At 42.4% G+C, this 19,500-nt stretch overlaps 1 protein-coding gene across 3 annotated transcripts in view; it reads right to left on the reverse strand.

The window, feature by feature from the left end:
• DYM (dymeclin) overlaps positions 1 to 19,500 on the reverse strand; it is a 370,073-nt gene that overhangs the window by 194,389 nt on the left and 156,184 nt on the right. For all 3 annotated transcript variants that reach the window (XM_090037771.1, XM_090037772.1, XM_090037773.1), the window contains one exon: positions 16,180 to 16,305. In XM_090037771.1, the coding sequence (XP_089893897.1) occupies positions 16,180 to 16,305 (126 nt within the window). The remainder of the gene's footprint in view (positions 1 to 16,179; positions 16,306 to 19,500) is intronic.

Here is a 19,500-nt window from a genome sequence, read left to right on the forward strand (position 1 = left end):
CTGCCATACATTCTTTGTAAAAACAAACAAAAAGCCCTCACCCCAGGTGTGCACTGATTAGCATTTGCCCATAACCCAAAGTTTCTAACATGCCAATTTTTCGAAGTCCTCAAATCAGAACAGCAGTAGGAAAACAATCAGTGCTATATGTAATACAGATTGTCAAGATTGTGTGGTGATGTCTGATTTCAATACTATCCCACATGGCAATTATCTTGTTTTTAAACTGGACATGTTTGAAGAGGGAAAAGGAAAAGGTCAAATTTAAAAAAAGATATTTTTTTTGCAGGGAGCCTCGTCTTACGCTCGCTTTCTCATTCTTATTTCCAAACCTGTTCTTCTTGATATCAACCTTGTCTCTTCTCCTCTTTTCCACACTTCCTAGAGTTTGTGTTTTGAACATCACTAACAGCCAGACAACAGAATGCTGCAGATCACCTTCCAAGGGACATGAAATAGCAAAATAGGTTCATATTTCAAAATGCACGTGTGCATTTTAAAGCATGTATGTTGCTAAATTTCTTTTCCGTTACTGGCCTTAGCATTTCCTCCGTAAGTATGTACAAATACTATTCACACACAAAACTTCATGAACTAATCAAGCTGCATCTGCTACATTCCATGAAGAAAGATTTTCAGCGCAGTTACTATTTCTAAGTGCCTGGGCAGGCACTCAGACAGTCCAGGGATATTAGTACAAAGAACAGCTAAATTAGTCTTTGACTGCTTTATGCTAGCTATTCTGCAAAATACAGAAATATACACACTCAAAACCAAGAAAGTAATCTAGGGAATTGGGTGTCCTTGAGAATGGCACCTTGCAGAACTTATGCCCTTAAGTCTTAAACCTACAAGGATATAAGGCCCTGTGATTTTTGCCCCCCCGCTCAGGCCTGTACATTCACCAAATGCCACTACTCGGTACTTAAAACACATTCTTGCCAGCCCCAAACCAAATAGGAAGTGCTGCCCTATGAAAGCCAAATACAAAACAACATCTCTAAAACTGGAGAATATGACTATTCAAAAAGTCAACACCCCACCTCTAAAGCAAATACTAGAGGCAGTCGAGGGATGAGTGAGAAACTTCAAAACATCCTCTACAAAGTGCCATTTTTGGAGCCCAAACACATTTAGGGACATCTCAAATCAGAAAAACAGCTGTACACATTCTCAAAACCAGTGATGTAATTCTACTATTGTGCCACAGCTGACTCCTGTATCTTGATCCTTTTGCTGGATTACGTGTGTGGCTCTATTTGCCCACACTGCCTCAAAGCATCACTACTCCCAACCACCAGCCGCCATCTGCTCCCTGCCCACAGTAGCACTCAAGAGGTTATCCTGTTACAGCCACTGAGGTATGCGATTTCATGGTATGGTTACAAACACAGTCTTTTGCAGGAAACCTGAAGTGCAGTTCTGCCAAGTACACTTACTGTTGATGCTAATGATGCTGCAACATTATTACTGGCAACACAGTGATGATGTCGTTTAATGTCTGGGGCAAGGGCACTTTTTGTTTCCCTAAGCAAGTTGGATGGAACTCCTCTAAAACTCATTGGAACATTCAAAATACTGTATTTACCTGAAGCTAACAGGACTTTGAATTTAAGATGACCCCTAATAATTAGGTTCTAGACATAGAAAATTTATAATACAAAGAATGTATTAGAACGGCCCGAAAATGACATGAAAAGCATTCTGAAAAATAAACTCTGACCGGCACTACAGAACACAAAAACACAAGAATGAAGTAGCAGGTAACAACAGTCAACTTTCTGTCAGCACCTTCCAATTTTCCATACTGTAGCTAAGGGGATGAAACAGCTGCAGCTTATGTTTGGGAAAAGCCAGCTTCTACAACTTCCAGGGGGTATGGCTGGCATAGGTGATAGTACGAAAGAGGTAGTTAACCTTGTTAGTCTCCAGTCAGAAAAAAGGCAGGGTAGATATGCACCTTCTAGATTAACTAAATAAGATAAATAGAGAGCATAAGCTTTCATAAACTCAAACTCACTTCATCAGATGCATAAGGACAAATATAGAGCAGCGTATAAAGTGGAGTGTGTGATCTGAGTAATAAAAGGTAGGAAGGAAGAAGAGAGTAGGAGTGGGGAGGTACTGGGAGAAGCCAACAAGCAAAGAACTCAGAGGAACAAAGGGGTCACACAAAAGCTAATCCAGGTAATGAGCAGGGATCCTGGTTTTTGCCGATAAAAAAAATCCCTAATTTTCAGGCTAAAAAAAAATAAACCCCAAATGCACATTTTTCCATGATCAAAATGAAACACCACTATATATCTATATCTATAGATTAGCTGGTGTTTCATTTTAATCATGGAAAAATGTGGATTTGGGGTACATTTTTAGCCTGAATATTGGGGTTTTTTGTTTTTGTTTTTTTTTCCAAATCAGAAGACCAAAATCCCTGGTAATAAATTAGGAATCTGTAGCCCCTGCTTGAATTATATAACACCACAATCCAGTCTGTGGATGCTTTCTTGTTCCTCAGTTTCCCGTTAGACTGGCTTTTAAAATATTCCTGCCTGACAACGGCAGTTCAGAGGTCAGGGATGCAATGCCCCGGGAGATCCAAGCCTTCTGCCACAGGCCTTTGTTTCTTTCTACAGGTGATGTCAGAGCAGATCTTACCTGTAGAGGTAAGATCTCCATCTATCCAATATAGACAGCAGAAGGGTACTGTAAGTAGGTGATAGTTGATAGGATGTTGGTATGGTTGCAAGTGAATGAACTTGCATGTTATAGTACTTGTTATTCAGTCGACTCCTGATGTGGTCTGCACTGATGTGTGGGGACAACAGACATTTGCATGTACTGCAAGGCCTGGTGCCCCAGTGACCATGGGAGTGATTTCATCTGCTGCTTAAGAGATGCCATTTAAGGTTGGGGGGCTGTCTGTAAGTCAGGACCAGTTTGGGTTCCATGGTTACCTTGAGAGATGGTCATCCTTGTATCAGGTCAGAGCAAGGTCTGAGCCTGGCTTTGCTGATTTGAGCAGCTACAGTTTGGGGATTGACACCATTGGCTTCACCAGGATGGACATTTTAATCTAAAGCAGGGATTCCTACGATTACAAAACAATCCCAAATCTGTAGCCACTCAAATCAACAAAGCCAGATTCAAGCCAGTAGGATGACATTAAGAAGTTTTGGTAAACGAGAACCTAGAGGCTGCCTGTGCCACATGCGGCATTCATGAACCAGGTTGACCACCCTTGGCTTAAAGAATAAGTCCTGTCCTAACCTGAAAGATATACAATAGGGTGAAGGAGGCACAGTGCAGCTCAGAAAGTCTGCACCCCAGGGAGGGGGGGCGGGGGTTGGGGCACCCACGGTGTAGCAGAGGGTGAGCCCAGTGGGGTGGGCCAGCCACAACATGGTCTGGCATAAAGGGAGCCATGTGCGCAGTATGGCAGGACTGAAGAGGACTGGTAATACAGCATGGCAGCTTGTGTGGCAGGATGGAAGGGGCCATGCAGCATTACGTGGGGCTCACACAGCATGCATCTGTGTAGCATGTGGCCCCTGACCCCTTACAGACATAACTCCCCCCCCCCCCCCCAAAAAAACAAACCAGCCAGCACTTTACTTTAAAACTCCATGCACCACCATGCCAAGCCCAGTGCATGCCCAGAAGAGGCAGTACATTAGTTGGATCCAGCTCACTCACCATCTGTATAGATTGGGTGCTTTAGTGAGGGTTTGTTGGCACTTCCGCGGCTGATTGAATCAGCTTTAAATAAAGGTGCCAAAAAGCCCCACTGAAGCACCCAATTTATACATACTGCAGAGCTGGGTCAAACTAACGTGCTGCTGCTTCTGATAATGCATGTGTCTGTCCACCCCAACCCCCCCTCCCCGTCAGCAACTCCAGATATTGGACAGCCCTAATGCAGACTATCTGGGCAGCGTCATATAATGAGAGAAGAGGTTGACATTGTATACCTTGACTTCCAAAAACCCTTTGATCTGGTATCCCACAATGCTATCACGAGAAATTTGGAGGATTTGGGGCTTAACTGCGAGGCAGTTAGGTAGCTATGAAGCTGGCTGCAGGGTAGGACCCAGAGAGTCCCAATTAATAGATCTGCCATCCTGGAAAGAAGGGGCCAGCGGTGTGCTACAGGGGTCAGTGCTTGGTCCAGTACTTTTCAACATCTTTATCAATGATTTGGATGTGGGGGTAAGAAGCTCGCTGGCCAAGTTTGCACACAACACCAACATATGGGAAAGCGTGGTCAACCTTAGGCTACAGATACAGGCAGATCTAGACAGGCTAGCAAGTTGGGTGAGTCTGAAACAGATGAAATTCAGTACTGAGAAATGTAAAATGCTCCACCTGGGGATGAACAACCCCCTACACACCTACAGCCTTGGCAGCACCAAACCAACCAGCACCACAAATAAAAGGGACCCGCGGGTAATTATAGACGACAGTATGAATGAGCCGGCAGTATGATGCTGTAGCCAGCAGGGTAAATAATACTCTGGCATACATCAATCAATGCATCTCCAGCAAAACCAAGTGATTCTTCTGCTCTACTCACCATTGGTGAGATCACAGCTGGAGTACTGCATCCTGTTCTGTTAACAAGGATGTGGTAAAGCTTGACAGAGTCCAGAGAAGAGCCACCCATATGACCAGAGACTTGAATGGCAAGCCATATGAGGAAAGGCTCAGGGACCTGGGACTCTTCAGCCTGGAAAAGAGAAGGCTGAGAGGGGACTTGGTAGCAGTTTACCACTATATCAGGGGAGTATATCAAGGGCTCAGTGAACATCTGTTCGCCAAGGCACTCTTGGGGAAAACCAGGAGTAATGGCCACAAATTTCTGGTAGGCCATTTCTGCCTCAATATTAGGAAAAACTTCTTCACAGTCAAGGTACCCAGACTGTGCAATAAGCTCCCTCCAGAGGTGGTGCAATCGCCTACCTTGGAAATCTTCAAGAGGAGACTGGACAGTCACCTTGCTGGGGTCACTTAACCCCAGTTGTCTTTCCCGCCTGGTGCAGGGGGCTGGACCCGAGGATCTTCCAAAGCCCCTTCCAGCCTTACAATCTATGAACCTATGAACGATCGGTGTAGGTAATGTCCTTGCATGCAGCAAAGAAAAATTCTGATATGTTCTCTTATCACTATGAGTTCCAACATGTTTATATGGAGGCCTCATCATCCCCAATACATCCTGATGTAGCATGAGCTCTTTTGCACACAACGAGTGGGTCCCTTTCCACCAGGAAAAAAGTGAAGTGGTAGGGAATCTTCACTCAGGTTGTAAAGGATGTTCCTCAGGAAAGATGTTCTTAGCCAGGACTGCACATACCTAAGGTGAAGCTTGGCAGGTGGTGTTGCAAAGGTGCAGGAAATTATGTAGACCAGAACCAAGAAGTAGGTGGTTACTATCTTACAGGGCAGTCCTCAACAAGTAGGGACTGGAAATTATTCTGCAGGTCCTTGTCACCCTCGAGTCCAACCCATGAACCCAAGTCTCTGCACAGGAATCAAGTTGGACTTTTGTGAATTCACCCATCCCAGAGCATGAAAGTCCTGCACATGCAGGCACTTCTGACACTTGTTCAAAGGAAACCAGACATCCCAACATAAGTAAACAAAAATCCCTTACTGTAACCTCTTGAGACAGGCAGCAGCCACAGAGAACTTTGGTGAAGACTCCTGGGATTGTCAAGAAGCTGAATGGAAAATGTTATGCTGGTAACGGTCATAACCCATCATAAACTGGAGGTTTTTTCTGTGCATGGGTATGATGGCAATGGGGAAATGGAAACTTGAGACATACAAATCAGTCCCTATTCTGCAGAAACAGTATAACAGACACTAACATCATCCTCTTCAACTTGAATTTGATGAAGGCATTGAGTGTCATTAGCTACAATATGGGGGGCTCCCTCCTTCTTCAAACCAGGAAGTAACCGCTAGAGAACCCTTTTCCTACAAGATGCAGGGAGAATTCCTCTACTGTCCCCAGACATATCAAGGTAGGAACTTCTTGTTGTGGCAAAATCTCATGAGAAGAGTCCTTGAAAGGGAAAAGAGAAGGGGATTTAGAGCAGGAAGCAAACTGAATCGGACAGCATATCCACCCACACCAGTGTCCAGAACTCACTGGTTTAATGTAATTTTGACCCAGGCAAGTTAGGAATGGGCAAGATGGCTGTCAAATGGATGGAAAGAAAAGAAAACACCAAATGAGAAATTGCCAACACTTCTCAGTAGCACCAAAGCTCCTATCTGCTACCTGATGCATGCTGCAACGGAGATGGAGAAGCAGAGGAATGTTTCCACTTACAGGGCTTGCTGACATTTCTGGGCAATTCCAAGGATGTGTCGTGGGGGAAAGAGGGAAAGAATATGAATACTGAGTATGCCTGTCAGTGGAACATGGCTGAAAAACAGACTAACAGAATTTGGGATGGCTCTGGAGTCCTCAAAATCAAGTAGTGCCTTACCAGTCTTTGCACGTAACGGCAATCCTGCTGCAATCACAGACCACAAAACAGTATCGGCACCATACTGAGCCACCTGCAGAGAAGTCTTTGTTACTTCAGCTTTCCTCGGAGAAAAGGATTAGCAGGCCTTCTATCTAAACTGCATTGTCTTCTGATTGGCAGCAGCAACCAAAGGCATGAGGCAAGTGTAAAAGTACTTGGCCCCTCTAGGAGAAACTTATCATCTCTTATTCACCCTTCAAGCAGTTGGAAGGCAATTATCTGCTGTTTGCCAGACTGTCTTAGCTGGGCACAAAATGGCCTCATTAATGGAGAGTGCCACTTTGCTGCTGTGCAGCAAAAGTCAACTGCTGAGGCAGCCCCTTAAATGAGGAGCTGGACAAAGGCGGTTTTGGAGCCCAGCTGGATTGGCTCGCTTGTTGAGCTGGGAAAAAGGGATTTAGCCCTTGCAATCTCTTTGCACACTGCTGAGGTGAAGCAAGAGCCATGTACTTCAACACCCGAGTGAAAGTCAAAACCACACTGCTGCTCTGTTGAGATTCAGAAGGGCATTTAGGCAGGCAAGATTCTTTGGATAGATGCGATATCAAAGAGCATTTAGGTCACTTGTCCTAGTGGTTTATTTCATTTTAAAAACAGCATCCTGAAAGGCACTGACAGATCTAGAAGACAGTGCTGGGTCCAATCTGAATGTCAACGGTATCCTTACGGGGCTGTACAGTCTTGCATTTAGGTGAGCAAAGTGATAGTGAGAGGTTTCCTCAGGGATAATCTTCACTGGGAACCAGTCAAATCTGAGGTACTGGTATTGCTAAGACAAGAAAATCTCTGATCCCAGGTCATCCTCAGATGCATTTCCTCACCTCCAAACTGCTCATTACTGATTTCCCATACCCACAGTCATCCCTAGCATCAGTCTCCCTCCCCAGGCTCCTTATCTCACCCTCTACAGCCTCCTCAAAACCTCATCCCAGTCTTTCTTATTCCTGTCCTATACTCTGTCACGCTATCTTGACTGTTCTTTTAAGGAGACTAGCCTTTTACATCTCCCACATGCATCACCATCATGCTGGTTTACCAGCACCAGTCTCTTTATTCACCAAGCTCCAGTCTCCATCCCTCCCAGTCAGTCTCTCTCCTCTTCTAGCCCCATTCTCACTAGGCCCCATGACCCAATTTACTCCTTTACTCCCTTGTCATGTTTTGTCTACATTCAGGTCAGAGAGCCTCCTTCTCCCAAATGCTGCCTGCACCCCAGCAGGAATATCAACAAAAGCATAGGAAACAGTTTTCCTGCTCTCACTGCCAATGTCTGGACCCATCCAAAAGCAGGTGAAAAGCAGCAACAGAACAGCAGTTCTGTCCCTGAAGCTGGTACATGCTCAGCTGCTCTACAGGATGGTCTGCACACAGTTGAGTCAGCATTAGGAGCATGAAAGGATGGAGCATGTTCAATAAGGCAAGAATTATCTTCAGAGTTTCAAAGCCAAATATCTATTGAGCAGGTACAGAAAGAGAAACAACTGCTATTCTTATGAAAACCCACCCAAATTTGGCAAAGACCAAATCTCAGACAAGTAGGCCACCAGCCAAATGTCAAGTCCCTGCTCCAGAACTTGGGGCCACTACAACTTCTCAAAGAAATGGTTGCTGGACTTTTTATTTTTAAAAGAAAAGAGGACAAAAAAATACAGCGTGGGCAAACATGTTGTTCCCTAACCTCATCCTGGAAGTGGTTGAAACATTTTGCGTGAAACTTTCCAAAAAACTTCAGGCTCCGGCAAACACATGGAAAAATTCATAAACTAAGAGAATTTCAGCCCAAACATTTCAAGTTTGGCAAAGTTACAGGCACTGAAAACAGGATTTCTAATGGTAATGTTTAGCAGTCTTAATAACATTTGTGCTATATACCACCTACAACATAGCTCAGAGCTCAAAAAAACTTAATACTGGGTAGAGCTACACTAGCTACAGAAAACTCATAGGAAAAACATCTACACAAGACGTTTACTGCGCAGTTGACTAATTAGCTGCACAGTAAACACTGCATGTCTACATTTGCGCCCCTATTAAGCTGGAGTAAACTAATTTACTCGGCAGCAGGATAGTCCCTGTATTTACAAGGACTATCTTGCTGCGGAGTAAATACAAGGACTATCCTGCTGCAGCATAAGACTCCATGGCAGTGCAAATGTAGATGCTGCCCCAGTTGGCTGGGGCAGGAGGGTCCTTCAGTTTGGGGGTTGCCTGCCAGCTAGCCCTGCAGCGAAGCACCCTTATGCCCCAGGCAGCCCCTCTGAAGAACACTGAACTGGGGGGAGCAGCCCCCCCGCTGGCAGGCTGACCCCCCCGGATCACCTGCCAGCTTTGGCTACTTCAATCTGGCTCAATGTGCTGTGCTCCCAGCCACACATGCAGACATGGCCCTTGGGAGTAATAAACTTTGGGGCAATAAGCTCAGGAGCTTATTCAAGTGCACTAACAGCACACGTAGACATACATACTGAGTCCTAGAATCAAAGAAAAGTAAGGCAGAAAGGGACCTTTGGAAGTTATCTAGGCCAACCCCCTGCTTGAGGCAGCATCTTTCCCGTCCAAACAGTCCCTCATATTTAACATTGTTTCTTACAACTCTCCCATAATTATTACTTTATTAAAACAACTACCTACTGAGAATCTAGCAACTTACAAGCATCTAATCAAAGGACATCTCAATAACCACTCATGACAAAAATATAAGAATATATTTTATATATAATATAATATATATGCAGCTGACTCGTGCATTTGAAGTTCTTTAGTTCCATATAAACCCTTAAGAAGGAATCATGGAATCACAGAAGATTAGGGTTTGAAGGGACCTCAGGATGTCATCTAGTTCAACCTCCTAGGACTGCTAGGCCTAGGACCATTCCCAAGTAGATCATCCCAGCCAAAGCTGTGTCAAGCCAGGTCTTAAAAACCTCCAAGGATGGAGCTTCCACCACCTCTCTGGGTAACCTGTTCCAGTGCTTTACTACCCTCCTTGTGAGAAGCTTTTTCCTCATAGGTAACCTAAATTTCCCTTCCTGCACCTTAAGCCCATTGCTCCTTGTTCTGTCACCTGCCACTACTGAGAACAGTCTAGTCGCATCCTCTTTATAAGCACCCTTCAGGTAGTTGAAGGCTGCTATTAAAATCCCCCCTCAATCTTCCCTTCTTCAGACTGAATAAAGCCAGTTCACTCAGCCCCTCCTCAGCAGTCATGTTCCTGAGCCCCCTAAACATATTCATGGACTCTTTCCAATTTTGTCACATCCTTTCTGTGCGTGTGTGCGGGGCAGGGGGAACGGGACACAGTACTCCAGATTTGTCTGAACCAGTGCTAAATAGAGAGGAATAATCACTTTCTTCAATCTGCTGGCAATGCTCCTACTAATGCAGCTCAGGAAGCCGTTAGCCTTCTTGGCAACAAGGGCACTGTTGGCTCATACTGATCTTACTGGTCACTGTACCCCCAGGTCCTTTTCTTCAGGGCTGCTGCTTAGCCAGTCAGCCCCCAGCCTGCATTGGTACATGGGATTGTTTTGTCTTAAGTGCAGGACTTCGTACTTCTCCTTATTGAACCTCATGAGATTTCTTTTGGCTGGATCCCCCAGTGTCGAGGTCTCTCTGAATCCTAGCCCTACCATTCAGTGCATGTACTACTGCCCCCAGCTTGATGTCATCCACAAACTTGCTCAGGCACTCCATCTCATCTTCCACATGGTTGCCGATAAAGATATTGAAGAAAACTGGCCTGAGGATTGACCCCTGGGGCACTCAACTTAATATCAGCTGCCAACTAGACATTGAGCCATTGATTACTACCCTCTGAGCCCGAACATCCAGCGAAGTTTCTATCCACCTTATAGCCCATTCAACCAACTTGTACATCCTTAGTTTTCTTGCAAGGATGTTGTGGGAGACTATATCAAAAGCCTTGCTAAAATCAAGGTATAACATACCCACTGCTCTCTCTGCATCCACAGAGCCAGTCATCTCATTATAAAGGACAATCAGATTAATTAGACATTACTTGCTCTTGGTAAATCCATGCCGACTATTCCTAATCACCTTCTTCTCCAGAGAAGGACCTGCTCTATCATTTTTCTGGGGATTGAGGTAAGGCTGACTAGTCTATAGTTGCCTGGATCCTCCTTCTTCCCTTTCTGAAAGACGGGCACTATAAAATTGCTCTTTTCCAATCTTTGGGGACATCTCCTGACCACCATAAATATCTTTGAAAACTTTGATAAATCACCAGCGGCTCTGCAATCACATTAGCCACCTCCCTCAGCACCCTCAGACAAGTAGGCCCCATGGACTTGTACACATCCAGCTTTTTTAAACCATCCCTAACCTGTTAGGAAGGACTGGTGATATTAACATATCAGGTATAGCTACAGTAAAATAAAAATCAACCTGGTCTCATTTCGTATTTTCACTTACACTGCTTATACTTGCAAGAGCCAAGAACAGAAAAGAATTCTTAGGAAAAAAAGCTGCAAAGTTGCTTTCTGAAGAAACAGTAGAATACAGCAAGTATATGAAAAACATATTACCAATTACAAGAAATGGCAGAAGAGTGAGCAGTGTTATGTAGTTATAGCAAAAGAATGGCATTCAAGTGGGTATTATTCCCAATTCTATAACTGATTCATTGTGATATTAAGTAATCAGTGATGGTCTGATAATCATAGTTTCATAGTTTATAGGAAGGGACCTGAGCAGATCAGAAGCAAATACCCTTCCTTTTAACATTAAAAGAAAGTTGTAGGTATTCTAAACTTATGGAAAACCACATTTTTTTAAACAGAAAGGGGAAAATAAAACTTCTCTGTTGTTATGCACTCTGAAATGCATCTATAAAAGGTGTTATTTCACACAGAAGAACATCTCAATGTTTAAAAATTAAAAGTTCAAAGTAGTCCCACCAAAAATGCACAGACTATAAATGTATGAAACAGAAATATAATGATATACGGTTTATTTTTCAAGGGATTATTAAATGTCTGCCTCTATATTCTCACAGAAACTTACAAAAGAATGAGTAAAAAGATTTGATAAAGGAAGAAAAGAGTAGCTTTCTCTCCATGAGTGTGATAAAAGAGCTGCAAAACTGATGTAGTTGTTGGCTGCACTGGCAGGAAAACTTTTTTTTCTGGACTATGTCAGCGTTTCAGATTTTTTTTTTTCATTCCAATGGGGAACAAAGCTGAAACCATTTGGTGTGGGTTTTTTGGGTTTTTTTTTTTTTTTTTTGGGGGGGGGGGGGGGCCTCTAGAAGAGCCCAGCTGCTAGGGCTTCTATCTAGGGTGTGGGGACATAGATGCAAGTTCCAGTTTTGAAATCAAGCAGTGAGGACTTTTAACTGCATCTTTAATATCGCAGATGGGTTTCCTTAATCACTAGGTAATTATACAGGCTATTTTGTGGTCAGTGGGTCTTATCTGCCTGCCTGTCTCGCTTTCTGAAATTTCACCGCAAGCTAGAGAAGGCTTGTAAATTAAACTTGCATTGAAACAGAAATATTTCCATTAGAAAGTTTTGTTTTAACAAACCAGCATTTTCTGCTAAAAACACATTTTGCTGAAGAACTACTGACCGGATTACCTTGCCTAGAACTGTTTGTTTTCTGGAAATATTCAACTATTTTTATAAGAAAGCGAAACAAAACACCTCCCTCCCCCCAAAATACAACAAACAGTCCTGAGAAAACCAATACTAGAAACAAAGCAGCATGAACTGCCTATAACAACCTCAAAACCCATGAAATTCACCTGGCTTTAGGTTTCAGAAACAAACTCGGTCAAGGTTTTCTGAAAGAATGAACTAACGATTACAATGGTCTCTTAGAAGAATCTGGACCCACTTTAAAAAACAACTCTCAGCTGCTTTATGGTTTTGCATTTGAACCAAAGATAAGGTTTGGGGTTTTACATGAAAACAAACTTACAGGTGTTGACTAAAATTTGTTGCAAGTGTTAACATAATTTAAGCCCCAAACTCAAAGTGAAACACCAGAGTTGTAGATCCTAAGAACAAAACTCAAAAGTGTCTGCACGAGAAGTTGGCCACTAGGTTTCGCATAACTCGCTTGAGAGGTACTTCTTCAAATTGGAAGAAAAAAGGAAATAGTATCGACACTTTAAAATGCATCACACGTAACACATAGCTGATTACTGTTGTTGGACGTAAGTGTTTCAATAAGAAAGATATAAAAAAGTAAGAGTTAAATGGAGTAACAAAAGATATTTTTTAAAGGGTAGCAAAAATTCATTGAAAAAGTAGTTTTAAAGAATTTTGGTTAAATAGGAAACAGAACATTTCAAAATTAATACTGCCTGCAGGGAAAAACACATACATGCTTTTCAGTATTTGATGTTCTTTAAAGTTTGCAAGTATGATTTCATGTTTTAGGGGTTATGGGGAGTTAGTTCACCAATAACAACCCCAGTTAGGGAACTCCCGATTTAAAAGTTAATTCCATTATTACTATTATGAGTGAATTAAATACAGCTCTGAGTGGGTTCAGGGGTCTGCCGGTATGGAGTCAAGTGTAGGAATAGAGCCTCTGTTTTTGATCATCTTTTCCAGGCAGCTACAACCACATTTATTTTAAACGAGAACCCTTCAGCAGTCAGAAGAGTTTCTGTGGTTTCCTGAGCTCTTTACCAGTCTGTATAATCACACAGATTTATAAAACTGTGCTTACTAAAATTAATCTTAAAAAAAAAAAGAAAAAAAATAAAAAAGAAAAAAAAAATCAATAAATAAATGTGGGTGTAATACCACAAAGGAAAATATGCCCATAAATGGATCACACTGTTATGACTGTTTTGAGAACGTTACAGGATACGCAGCAGCAGAGAGAAAAACAGGTCAGCTCAAAATACATTAAATTCTCCTATTTTCTCAAGCTTCAGCCAATTGATGGAAGAACCTTCCTGCTTTAATGGCTAAAATGTGATAAATATTTGCACCGAATAAGAGCTTCATTTATGTTGCATGACTGATGCTAGGTAGTCGCATCTTGTAGAATTATTTAGATAGCTCCATCTCCATTCATATCTTCTTCTAGTGAGTGTAAGATCTCACTATCTGGAAAGAGGTGTCATTGAGATTGAAGGCATTTCATCAGACTAATTCAGTATTTACCACTGCATAAGTCTATTCTTCTGGAAGGCTAATCTCCTACCCTTCATGCTGTGGGTATATACATGCATATCATTAAAGGTAAACAGCTATGGATTCACCAATGCAATCTTACACCCGAGTTCTAGAAACCGTCCAACTCCATGACTTAGAAAGAGTTTCAAATCAAAACAATGTCTACTATCCTTTCCCTAACTGCTGGGCCTAACCTATAATTGTGATATGAATGATATGTGATATGAATGATGAATGATATGTGATATTAAGATCTTCTCTTTCTCCCCCTCTTCCACAAGGTTCACAGATGTTCAGAATCAGGAACCACCCGAAGGAACCAAAAGTGCTGTTTGCTCAGGCTCTACATGGAACAAGCGACAGATGGGGAATCTCTGAGGGCAGCGTCGTAGTCACTGACCTTCTTTTAACTGGCTGTCACAGCTGCCAAGGTGGTTCTGCAGTGGCTCTGTCTGGACAAAGATCTAAGGAGCTCCCACACAGCTGAAGTTATCTAGATGACAGCAAGGGATTTTCAACTTCTTTTCTTTATTGCACGCACCTATCCTTTTAACACCAAATACTAGGAATGCAAGAGATGCTACAGGAGTGGCAAAGATCCATACCCAAGGGAGTCTCTAGTCCATTATGGGCAGGGTTGAAAGGTATGGAAAAGAGAGGCACCCAGGGCAGAGGAAAGGAACAGAGGGCACTGGAAGCAGCTGGAAGACTCTAGTCTGCTCTTCAATGTCAACATGTTTCTTTAGCTGTTAATGAGCCATGAGACTCCTCAAGAGCCACCTGTTTTCATCCCTCTTTCTTCAATGGTTCCTACCACAGCTGGTCTCTGGAGCCGTTTACTTGAACAGGGCTGCAGATGCTGGTAGCAGCTCCCATGTGTAGAATGGCCTGTTCCACTCCCAGAATACCACGCTAAGCAGCAAAAAAAGAGAGAATGTCCCTTAGAGCCACTGCTGGATGGCCACCCCAACAGTCTCTGCCGAGGAGTGAATAAGGAACCAAAGTCATAGAATAAGGAAGCAAAGAAAACAGTGAGAGAGAAGACATGGAAAAGAAAAAAGATGAGAACAGAAGAAGAAAGGAAGAAGAGAGGAGAACTAATGAGAAGACTGGCAGGAAGAAAAGAGGATGAGAGACTTCTTTTATGAAAAGGGAAACAGGAAATATCCGCCACATTGCAGGCATCATTACATCCATGTTGGTTGTCAGCTGCAAGGACATAGATTAACTGGATGTGGAAACCCATTTATGCTCTAACCTTATGGCTGTATCTACATTGCCCATTTTAAGGAAATATCCCACCTTCCCTTGAACAGCAAAGGATCTGCTGACAGACCAAGTGTAAAGCCTTTAAAATGAATGAAGAAAGATGAGGCAAGAGGTGGGAAAGGGATGCCATATCTCAACAGTTCAATGAGCTCAATTCATGAGCGAAGTTAAATGTCATGGTGATACTGAATCCAAACACAGAGATGCTCTTGGGGAATGGGGGTAGAACAGAAAGAGCAGTCTCCAGACAACTGGTGGTTTCAGGAGTTTGCATATTTGCCATGGGGTTTCTTCCTTGCTTATTGCTCCCAAGAAACTTCACATAAATGCCAAGTCTTCCTGTTTGTTTCATTCAGACCTATATGAAATAATCTTAGGTTACAGGAGTTACAATGACCAAATTCTCTCTCTCTCTCAGGTATTTATAAGCCTCTCTCTCTTTGATACCAAGAGGAAAAACTCTGCATCTGTGCAAAAACAGGATAAAAAATTACCTATGGAAAAGATTCTGCTCTAACATTTGAACACTTGACCTCTGCTTTATGCAGCCTCCAAAGAGAATTTACATATTCCAGCCAAAAATCAAACCAATCAGTGCAAGTGTGGTAGCTTTACAAGCCAAGGAACGAGAACACAGGCCTCTTAGGCAATCTCCAGCACAAGTCTGATCAAATCTACTCAACATTTGGACTACTTTATATGGCCAATATAAAGTAAATATTAAACTGGCAGGAAGGCAGGATGGAGATGTCAATTAAGGAAGTTAAATTCCATTTTGGAAATAAAACTCACACAGCAGTCCCTTCTGTTGAAATACAGGGTACTTGAGTAAGGTTTCTGTGATAGCGTAAGAAGATTATCCATCATTCTATTTCTTTCCCTTCCTTAGTAAACTCTCCGCGTTCTTGACACAACCTACCTGACAATTTCTATGTTCAGGTGGTAAGAGGAAGCACTAGAGGAAAAAATACATTCCAATGGCAAGGAAAGCATTTGTACGTATCCCTGAAAAAGGTTCGAAAAGAAACTTGTAACCTTCGTTTTACAAACCTGCAGTAAATGAGTATAATACACATTCAAATCTTGAAGAGCAAATACCATCTGAAAATCACCTCTACAGAGGAGGCAGCTAATGTCTTGAAAACACACAAGTTCATCTCTACATAAATCAAAAATAAATAACTCTTAAACATAGATAAATCCTTTCAACGTAACAGTAACTCACCACTTCGTGAATGGATCGATTGAAGCCATCATCTTCTGTAAGGATCAACAAAATGATAAGAGCCATGTAAACATGGTGTGAATTCCTTTCTTCAACATGATAGAGAATCTCAAGAATGGGCAAAACCTAGGGAGGAAAAATAGGTATGCATTAGTGTAGTCTTTCAAACACCCCAAACTTTAAACACAGAAGATATTAAACCTTCCTTGTGTCACCCTGTGCTTTCATGTCATGTTTTTCCCTCCTGAAACAGCCACCCTTAACTACTGATGTAGAAAGTTTTCTTCAGTCTCCACAAGAGTTACAAACAGTATAAACAAATTCCTTTCTTGTGGCAAAAAATGGGATTTCAATTCTTTGTAAGTGGGATTTCCAGCCACACCAGCTAATATAGATTCTGAAAGTTTCAGCTCACATCTGACACTTGCAGGGAAAATAGCTGAACGGTGTTTACATCAGTTGACGGCAAACTCAGTTGGAAGAAAGCTTGCCTGGCTAGAGTAGACAGGAAAAATGGTTGCACTCAAAGTGTTTTAAAAAATTTCAGTCAACACAGATGCAGATTGGAAATGGCTATGTCCAGTCCTACACAGCCAGGCAGCATTTCAATTGAGTTAACCAGAATCATTTTACAACCAAAAGCCAAAATTGGCACCTCTATTCCAAACTCCTTCAAATTTCAGAGAATGGAGATAATTGGATTAGGATCCCCAGATCTAAAACACTTTGGGGTCTGGGATGGATTCAAAACCAGCAAAGGCTCGTTTTTCCCATTTTAGTTCAGAGGAGGCCAAAGTTTCAGAAGAACTGCCGTTTTTGTTTAAGTTCAGCCTGAGGTCTTCATAACGTTTCCACCAAGATGGACAGATTGAGCCAAAGTCTTGCAATAACAGCTAACAAAATTTTATTGCCACAGAAATCCAACCTGTACCTCAGTCTAAACACAATCCAGATGCAAACCTTGCCTCTTCACCAGCTCCTGGAAAACTAGCTTTACTCTGGCTCAGTGCAACGCCCCTTTCCCATGGGGCAGGAGAATGCCTATATCACAAAGTAATCAAGGAAAAGGGTTTCCATAAAACACAAAATGTTTTTCTCCAGTTAAAGAAAGAAGCTTTACTAATATGCTAGGAATCTAGCACTGTATTGTTCAGCTTAACATCAACTGCACCACTGCACCCTACCATGGATCCGCACTTGGGAATGAGTGATTTCTTCCACATTTCTTGAGCAAATCACTGCCCATTTCTATCTAAGTGTATGGCTCAGATATTGTCCTGTTCTTCAAAGTCAGTCACGTCACCAGAATTTTTTACTTAGGTACTGCAAGACCCTTAAGGAACGTGAGGTTGTCATCTCCCAGTCAACTAGAATCAACGTGTACTCTCTTTGGCTGCTGTAGGCATGGGGGAAGGAAAGAAATCCCCGCAAAAACCTGGCGCTTTACTGGAAAAGGAACCCAGATCCCCAGTGTCTGTATAGATTACATGCTTCAGCAGGACTTTTTAGCATTTATCTAACAGCTGATGCAATCAGCTATTAGATAGAAGTGCCCAAAAGCCCCACTGAAGCAGGGACTTTTGAGCCCTGTTGAAGTATGGCTGCTGAGCAGAGAAATGTAGGGATGTCAGCTGTTTGTTCTATAGAACTTGTTACAGTAAAATGCTAATTTTTATTACTAATCAAAATGCAATATACTGCCACGTATGTTCCAGAGCCTCATGATACTTGCCATCCAGCCAGGAGTGCATTGAACAACACTGCAACAAGCACATCTGGGAAACGTGTGTCTTCAGAAGTGCCTAACACATACTGTCTGTTTATTCAAACTGATGCTAGATCAAAAACCTCAGTTGGGGAACTATATGCAAGTTCAAACAGCACCCAAGGCATTTATTAAAGAAATATGGCTAAAAAGCTGCCTTATTTATATGAATGTGAAATATTGGGTACCTGTCCTAGTCCGGTACATTAGGGAAATAACCCGAACATCCACCTTCTCACTGTACAGTGCATTCATTACAGTGCTAAAATCCAGTTTCTTTATTCTTGTTCTGACAAAGGGTGTCACAATCTCTCTCAATCAGTCTGCTGGTTCCACAGCTTTGTTGCATCAAACTTAACCGGTCTTTGGCCCCCACCTTTTCTTTTCTTTTAAATCCACTACCCATCCCTATATATCCAGCCTTGTCTCTTAGCAGTTGTGCCCCCTCTAACTTTGTCAGGCCACACTTCACTGATCGTTTCCACCTTAGCAGCTAATTTTGTCCCTCCTTCTATCCTGCTGTGGAGCTTGAGCTGGCTGATAAAAGCTACTACTCCCTTCCCAGAAGCCCATTTTTGTTGTGATGATTAACAGTACTTGTTTGGCTAGAATATGGATCACGTGAGAATTAATGAGTGCAGACTTTTTTTAAACTCAGATGATTTTACCCATTTCTCTTTTCCTTCATGTGTTACTTCTTCTGTTACACTGCAAGCCCCTTAAATAACTCTTTTCATGTATATATGAATATCTGCAAGTACAGGCAGCACATAGCACGCTGTGGATGTTATCAGAATAACAAGGACAACCAAATCACCACAGCACACTGGGACTTTATAACTGTTTACATACTGAAGTATAGCTAATTCTTAACTTCAGATTTTAAGTGCCATGCATTATCACATGCTATGGAATCAATAAAATTACTTATAAAAACACATCTATGCACTAAAAATGAATTTTATTTTTACAAGACAAATAATACAGCTTCTTCTATTCAAAGGTCATAGCATATCCTGCTATCCTACCTGTGTTGTCATACCAGGCACTGAATAAATCTATACCATGGCTGCAGAAGGAAACTGCAGAAAACATGCAATAAATGCTTTATTTTGCACTCCTTTTCCTCATTTCCTTGTCATACACTACATACTACATGTTTTTCCAGAAAAAACACACAAGCAATGGCTCTTTTCACTGCTGCAGGCAGGTCCTCCTTTGTACAGGTTTCACAAGGAGTCAGCAAATGAGCAGGTGCTCCATAGTCTGCGTTTCACTGCACTTGCATACATTCACGTAATTAAAGTAGTCCCACTGGATCACGCTTGGTTTTCATCTTCCAGTTTGCATGTGTAGGTGAGTCAGGCATCACCATGTTGGCCAGTCTAGATCAGCCCCTCCAGGAAACTCTTCCTGGGTTCCAGGTCCATTTCAGAGCACTTGACTGCACATCGTCTTTCCTTCCATAACCTTAGTTGTACCCTGTCTGCTAGTGCTTGCAGTGGCGCAACACTGGACATAAAACTCTTAAGCTGTTTAGTTACTTCTATATAACC

This window comes from Crocodylus siamensis, chromosome 3 (genome assembly GCF_052110815.1).
Source record: "Crocodylus siamensis isolate JL-2025a chromosome 3, ASM5211081v1, whole genome shotgun sequence".
Lineage (NCBI taxonomy): Eukaryota > Metazoa > Chordata > Crocodylia > Crocodylidae > Crocodylus > Crocodylus siamensis.